The following is a 7,805-nucleotide window of genomic DNA, read 5'->3' on the forward strand; positions in this document are numbered from 1 at the left end:
AATTTAAAAACAAACAAACAATTTTCAACTACAGAACCAGTAAAACCTAAACTGAAACAACAACCAATGAAAAACTAGAAACAAAATACCCGCAAAAAACAACATCCCATAAAAAAATCAACCCCAAAATTCAAAAAAGAAAATAACATAGACCAGAAAAATCATACCTTTTCGTTTCTTCCTTTCTCTTTCTTCTTTTCCCAATTTCGTCGTTTTTTTGGATCCCATTTTTTGAAAATTAACAAAGACAGACAAGACAAAAATTTAAAAACACTTCGGTAAATGAGAACCAATGTTGTACAATGGAGGAAGAATGGGGAACAATGCAAGGAAAATGAGAAAGAATGAAAGAAAAATGGGAATGAGGCAAACCCTAGGTCAGTGTCAGCGAAGAAAATGAACGAAGAAGACGAAGAGTGGAGAAAATATTTGAAACGAAAATAAAATGAAACAGAAGTGAGGGGAAGTCAGGGGGAGCGAGTGGGGAAAAAGAAAACTAGGAGAGAGAAAATAAAAACTTACCGCGGTTACTTTTCATTTAATTTTTTTTTTGAAAAAAGTCAACTAACACATTCTTACACAAGCAGCAGATGTCAGACATTCATGCCGGGGGGACAGGCGCCGCCAGTTGGTGTCCAGACGAGAAATTTGGTGCCACGTCGACAAAAAACAAAAAAAAAACGGCGATTTTTAGTCTTAGGGGGTTTTGTGAGCGCCGCCTCAAAGATCAGGGGGTTTAGCTCCCGTTTTTAGACATAAGGGGGTTTAGCGCCCGTAATCCCAAAGTTGAGGTGGCATGGGTGATTATTAGCCGTCGTTCTGGTTACCATAAGCATGGTTAAGTTATAGTACGCAAAGTGTGCATGGAAAGTAACAATAGATTAGTATGTCGCGTCTCAAGTCTCTTTAACGCGTCGTTCCGAGGACCTAAGAATGGTTACGTTATATTACGCAAAGAGTGCGTGAAAAGTGACACTAGATTAGTATGTCGCGTCTCAAGTCTCTTTAACGCGTCGTTCCGAGGACCTAAGAATGGTTACGTTATATTACGAAAAGAGTGCGTGAAAAGTGACGCTAGTTAGTATTTAATGTCTCTTTAACGCGTCGTTTCGATTACCTAGGAATGGTTAGGTTATATTACACAAAGTGTGCGTATAAAGTGCAGCTAGATTAGTATATTTTCTCTCAAGTCTCTTTAACACGTCGTTTCGATTACCATGCTTATATCGCGTCACAAGTTTCTTAAACGCATCGTTCTGATTATATAAGAATGGTTAGATTACATTACTCAAAGTGTGCGTGAAAATTAACACTAGATTAGCATGTTGTGTAACAAGTCTCTCTAACGCGTCGTTGCGATTACCTAAGCATGGTTAACTTATAGTACGCAAACTGTGCGTGAAAAGGATCAATAGATTGGTATGTCGCCTCTCAAGTCTCTTTAACGCGTCGTCCTGATTACCTAAGCATGGTTAGGTTATAATACGCAAAGTGTGCGTTAAAAGTAACGCTAGATTAGTAGTATGTCGCGTCACAAATCTCTTTTATGCTTCGTTCCGATTATATAAGAATGGTTAGATTACATTACTCAAAGTTTTCGTGAAAATTAACACTAGATTAGCATGTCGTGTAACAAGTCTCTCTAGCACGTCGTTGCGATTACCTAAGCATGGTTAAGTTATAGTACGCAAACTGTGCGTGAAAAGGATCAATAGATTAGTATGTCGCCTTTCAAGTCTCTTTAACGCATCGTCCTGATTACCTAAGCATGGTTAGGTTATAATACGCAAAGTCTGCTTGAAAAGTGACTATAGATTAGTATGTTGCGTCTAATGTCTCTTTAACCCGTCGTTTCGATTACCTAGGCATGGTTAGGTTATATTACACAAAGTGTGCGTATAAAGTGCAGCTAGATTAGTATATTTTCTCTCAAGTCTCTTTAACGCATCGATTCGATTACCATGCTTATACCGCGTCACAAGTTTCTTAAACGCATCGTGCGTGAAAAGTGCCGCTATATTAGTATGTCGCGTCTCTGGTCTCTTTAACGCATTGTTCCGATTACCTAGGCATGGCTAGCTTAAATTACACAAAGTGTGCGTGTAAAGTGACGCTAGATTAGTATGTCGCGTCTCACGTCTCTTTAACGCGTCGTTTTAATTACCCAAGCATGGTTAGCTTTATATGACAAGAAGTGTGCTGGAAAAGTAACGCTAGATTAATATATCGCATCTCAAGTGTCTTTAACGCGTCGTTTCGATTACCTAAGCATGGTTAGGTTATATTACGCAAGGTGTGCATAAAAAGGGACGCTAGATTAGATTGTCGCGTCTCAAGGCTCTTTAAAGCGTCGTTCTGATTACATTGCATGGTTAGGTTATATTATGCAGAGTTTAGGTCAAAAGTGACGCTAGATTAGTATGTCGTGTCTCAAGTCTCTTTAACTCGTCGTTTTGAATACCACGATTTCCCAAGAATGGTTTGTTTATATTACGCAAAGTTTGCGAGAAAAGTAACACTCGATTAGTATGCCACGTCTCAAGTCTCTTTAACACGTCGTTCTGATTAGCTAAGCATGGTTAGGTTATATTACGCAATACATGCGTGAAAAGTGACGCTAGATTAGTATGTTTCGTGTCACGGCTCTTTAATGTGTCGTTTGATTACCTAAGCATGGTTTGATTATACTATGCAAAGTTTGCATGAAAAATGATGTTAGATTAATATGCCGCGTCTCTTTAACGCGTCGTTCCAATTACCTAAGAATAGTTAGGTTACACTATGCAAAGTGTGCCTGAAAAGTGACAATAGATTAATATGTCGCGTCTCAAGTCTATTTAACATGGCGTTCCGATTACCAAGGCATGGTTAGGTTATATTACGCAAAGTGTGCTTGAAAAGTGATGCTAGATTAGTATGTCGCGTCTCAATTCTCTTTATCGCATTGTTCCGATAACCTAAGCATGGTTAGGTTATATTACGCAAAGCGTGCGTGAAAAGTGACGCTAGATTAGTATGTCACATCTCAAGTCTCTCTAACACGTCGTTCTGATTTCCTTAGCATGGTTAGGTTATATTACGCAAAGTGTGCGTGAAGAATGACACTAGATTAGTATGTCCCATCTCAAGTCTCACTAACGCGTCGTTCCTATTACCTAAGCATGGTTTGGTTATAATACGCAAAGTGTGCATGAAAAGTAATGATAGATTAGTATGTCATGTCTCAAGTCTCTTTAACGCGTCGTTCCCATTACTTAAGCATGGTTAGGTTATATTACGCAAAGTGTGCGTAAAAAGTGACGTTAGATTAGTATGTCACATCTCAAGTTTCTCTAACACGTCGTTCCGATTTCCTTAGCATGGTTAGGTTATATTACACAAAGTGTGCGTGAAGAGTGACACTAGATTAATATGTCCCGTCTCAAGTCTCTCTAACGCGTCGTTCCTATTAGCAAAGCATGGTTTGGTTATAATATGCAAGGTGTGTGAAAAGTGATTCTAGATTAGTATGTCGCTTCTCTAGTCTCTTTAACGCGTTGTTTCGATTACCATGCGTATGTCACGTCACAAGTCTCTCTAACGCGTCGTTCCGATTACCTAAGCATGGTTAGGTAATAGTACGCAAAGTGTGCATACAAAGGATCAATAGATTAGAATGTCGCGTCTCAAGTCTCTTTAACGCGTCGTTCATATTACCTAATCATTCTCAGGTTATATTACGCATAGTGTGTGTGAAAATTAACGCTAGCTTAATATGTCCAGTCTCCAATATTTTTAACGCATCGTTCCGATTACCTAAGCATGGTTAGGTTATAGTTTGCAAAGTGTGCATAAAAAGGATCAATAGATTAGAATCTCGCGTCTCAAGTCTCTTTAACGCGTTGTTCCTATTACCTGAGCATTGTTAGGTTATATTACGCATAGTGTGTGTGAAAATTAACGCTAGCTTAATATGTCCAGTCTCCAATCTCTTTAACGCATCGTTCCGATTACCTAAATATGGTTAGGTTATATTACGCAAAGTGTGCGTAAAAAGTGACGCTAGATTGGTATGTTTCGTCACAAGTCTCTTTAACGCGTCGTTTCGATTACCATACTTATCTCATGTCACAAGGCTCTTTAACGCGTCGTTCCGATTACCTAAGCATGGTTAGGTTATATTATGCAAAGTGTGCGTAAAAAGTGACGTTAGATTAGTATGTTGTGTCTCAAGTCTCTTTAATGCGTCGTTCCGATTTCCTAAGCATGATTAGGTTATACTACGCAAAGTGTGCGTGAAAAGTGACACTAGATTAGTATGTCGCGTCTCAAGTCTTTTTATCGCGTTGTTCTGATCATCTAAGCATGGTGAGGTTATATTACACAAAGCGTGCGTGAAAAGTGACAATGGATTAATATGTTGCATTTACTGTCTATTTAATGCGCCGTTCCGATTACCAAAGCATGGTTAGGTTATATTACACAAAATGTGCGTAAAAAGTGACGCTAGATTAGTATGTTTCGTCTCAAGTCTCTTTAACGCGTCGTTTCGATTACTATACTTATCTCGAGTTACAAGTCTCTTTAACGAGTCGTTCCGATTACCTAAGCATGGTTATGTTATATTACGTAAAGTGTGCGTGAAAAGAGAAAGTAGATTAGTATGTCGCGTCTTTAGTCTCTCTAACGCGCCGTTCTAATTTCCTAAGTATGGTTATGTTATATTACGCAACGTGTGCATAAAAAGTGATGTTAGATTAATATTCCGCGTCTCAAGTCTCTTCAACGCGTCGTTTCGATTACCATGATTATGTCGCGTCACTCGAACGCGTCATTCGATTTCCTAACCATGTTAATGTTATATTACGCAAAGTGTGCTTGAAAAAGGACAATAGATTAGTATGTCGCATCTGAAGTCTATTTAACGCGTCGTTCCAATTACATATGCATGGTTAGGTTATATTATGCAGAGTGTACGTGAATAATGACAATAGATTTGTATGTCGCGTCTTAAGTATATCTAACGTGTTATTCCGATTACCTAAGCATGGTTAGGTTATATTACGCAAAGTATGCGTGAAAAGTGACGCTAGATTAGTATGTCGGGTATCAATTCTCTTTATCGCGTTGTTCCGATTATCTAAGATTGGTTAGGTTGTATTATGCAAAGCGTGCGTGATAAGTGACACTAGATTAGTATGTCGCGTCTAAAGTCTATTTAACGCGTCGTTCCTATTACCTAAGCATGGTTAGGTTATATTACGCAAGGTGTGCATGAAAAGTAACGCTAGGTTAGGATATCTTGTCTCAAGGCTCTTTAATGTGTCGTTCTGATTACATATGCATGGTTAAGTTATAATACGCAAAGTTTGCGTGAAAAGTGACGCTATTACCTAAGAATGGCTTGGTTATAGTACAAAAAGGATCAATAGATTAGTATAACACGTTTCAAGTCCATTAAACGCGTCGTTCCTATTACCTAAGCATGGTTAGGTTCTATTACACAAAGTGTGCGTAAAAAGTGATGCTAGATTAGTATGTTTCCTCTCAAGTCTCTTAAACTCGTCGTTTCGCTTGCCATACTTATCTCGCGTCACAAGTCTTTTTAACGCGTCTTTCCGATAACCTAAGCATGATTAGGTTATATTAAGCAAAGTGTGCGTGAAAAGTGACGTTAGATTAGTACGTCGCGTCTACTTCAGGGCAGCGGATGGAAAGATTTTCTATACAGACTGGAAAGGGAAGAATCCAATCAAAATCCAGTTCTTCCCTGGTTGTCACATATGGACTCAAGTTCTTGGTTCTTCTCTTCCAAACAAAGACATAGTCCTTGGATTTTACATTTTCTGGGGTATCAGTGGACTGTAACTTTTATCGAATTGGATCAAATACAAGAAGTATTTTCAAGCTTATACAGAGGTATCATCTTTTTTCACAATTCAGCCCTCTGTTGTTCCATTCTTTTTTGATATCCAAGAAACTATAAAAAGTCTATGTTCATGCAATTCCCACACAGAGTTTCTCTCTAAATGTCCCAACCCTCTTTGGAAAAATCCTTATTTCTTCATTTCATTACCTTTCGAACAAAATGAAGATGTTAATCCTACTAAAGCCACCCATCCGGGAATGTCACCTTCTGATCTTACATTAGCCATTGATGAATGTGCCCAACTTCTTTCACAAAACCTTATAGAATCCACTAAGTCTGAATGGGCATGTCAAGCTTTTTATGTCAATAAAAGGTCAGAACAAGTCAGAGGAAAAAAAAGACTTGTCATAGACTATCAACCTCTAAACCACTTTCTTAGAGGTGATAAGTTTCCTCTTCAAAAGTTCCCTCTCTTTTTACCTATTTTTTAGGAGCAAGAATTTTTTTCTAAGTTTGATCTTAAAGCAGGCTTTTGGCAATTAGGCATCAGATCAGAGGAAAGATATAAAACAGCCTTCTGTATTCCAAACCATCATTATCAATGGACAATCATGTCATTTGGTCTTAAGGTTGCTCCTTCCATTTTCCAAATGGTCATAGTCAAAATTTATGAGCCTCTTCTTCCATCAGCGCTCATTTATATTGATGATATTCTATTATTTTCTTCTGATACATCCAGTCATGAGAAATTACTCCAATATTTCTTTGACATCACTAAGCAATTTGGAGTTATGTTGTATCGTACATCTGTATATTGGAAAACTAGAAATGGAGTATCTCGGCATGAATTTCAAAGATGGTGCTTATGGGCATGGACAACATTTTGTTGCTGAATTGCTCAAGTTTCCAGATCAAGCTCTCTCTCAAAAATAGGTTCAACAATTTTCTTGGAATTGTTAATTATTTGAGAGACTTCATTCCAAATTTCACTCAATAGGCGGCCCCGTTACGTAAATTATTAAGGAAGAATCGTCCTCTGGTCTGACAAACAAACACAAGCAATCAAGCTTCTCAAAGACGACACACAAGGAATTCCACCTCTTTAGCTTCCTCAATCGGGAACCAGAATACTACAGAAAGATGCCAGTGATAAATTTTGGGGTGCTATTCTGTTAGAAGAACAAGACAGCAAAAAAAGGATATGCGCTTATGCTAGTGGAAAATTCTCAGACGCAGAGACTCGTTATCATTCCACATTGAAAAAAGTGTTAGCGGTCAAATATAGGATCGAGAAGTTTGAATATCATCTGGTCGGTCACAAGTTCAGAGTGCTTATGGACTGTTCTTCATTTCCAAAAATGCTCAATTTTAAAGGGAAATTTTTTCCTAACAATCAACTACTTTGATGGAGTGAATGGTTCAACAAGTATGATTTCATGGTAGAACATATTAAAGGAAATCAGAATCTTATTCCAGATTTTCTCAGCGACCTCCTCAACAAGTGTCACAAGTGATTTCTTTTGACGCGACCACCTCCAGGAGTTCTTGATTATATGTCTCCCGGACAGCTACAAACATTTGCAAAAGCATAGTTGTTCTACTATCAAATTGAGCTTGTCCGGAACTATGGTCCTATGTTCCTTTATGAGCTAGGGATTCATCCTACATATCCATTTTGCAAACCATTCACCTTGTTAGATCTAAGCTCAAAAGATGAAGATTTTGAATGGCCTCCGGAGTTACTTTGTTTCCTTTGGTTTTTCCTCCATCTTTATTCGATAGCTTTTGTTTTCCGACCCCCTCACCTTTGTCGTTATATTCACCTGGTCCTCCAAGGAAAAAAAACAAAACTCTCATCTTTTGACCTTTCTTAAATGGTTTCAAACCATCCCTCAATTGTGTCTATCTCTAGATAAGGCCTTTCCAGAAAAAGAAAAACATATTGTAAAAAAATCCT

At 38.1% G+C, this 7,805-nt stretch overlaps 1 protein-coding gene across 1 annotated transcript; it reads left to right on the forward strand.

The window, feature by feature from the left end:
- Positions 1-292: 292 nt before the first annotated feature.
- Positions 293-7,362, forward strand: LOC126661756 (uncharacterized). The gene is made up of 5 exons (XM_050355622.1): positions 293-377; positions 5,996-6,231; positions 6,340-6,717; positions 6,955-7,158; positions 7,276-7,362. Exons 1-5 carry the CDS (start codon positions 293-295, stop codon positions 7,360-7,362), a joined length of 990 nt encoding a protein of 329 aa, XP_050211579.1.
- The last annotated feature ends 443 nt before the right edge of the window (positions 7,363-7,805 follow it).

Source organism: Mercurialis annua, linkage group LG8 (genome assembly GCF_937616625.2).
Source record: "Mercurialis annua linkage group LG8, ddMerAnnu1.2, whole genome shotgun sequence".
NCBI lineage: Eukaryota > Viridiplantae > Streptophyta > Magnoliopsida > Malpighiales > Euphorbiaceae > Mercurialis > Mercurialis annua.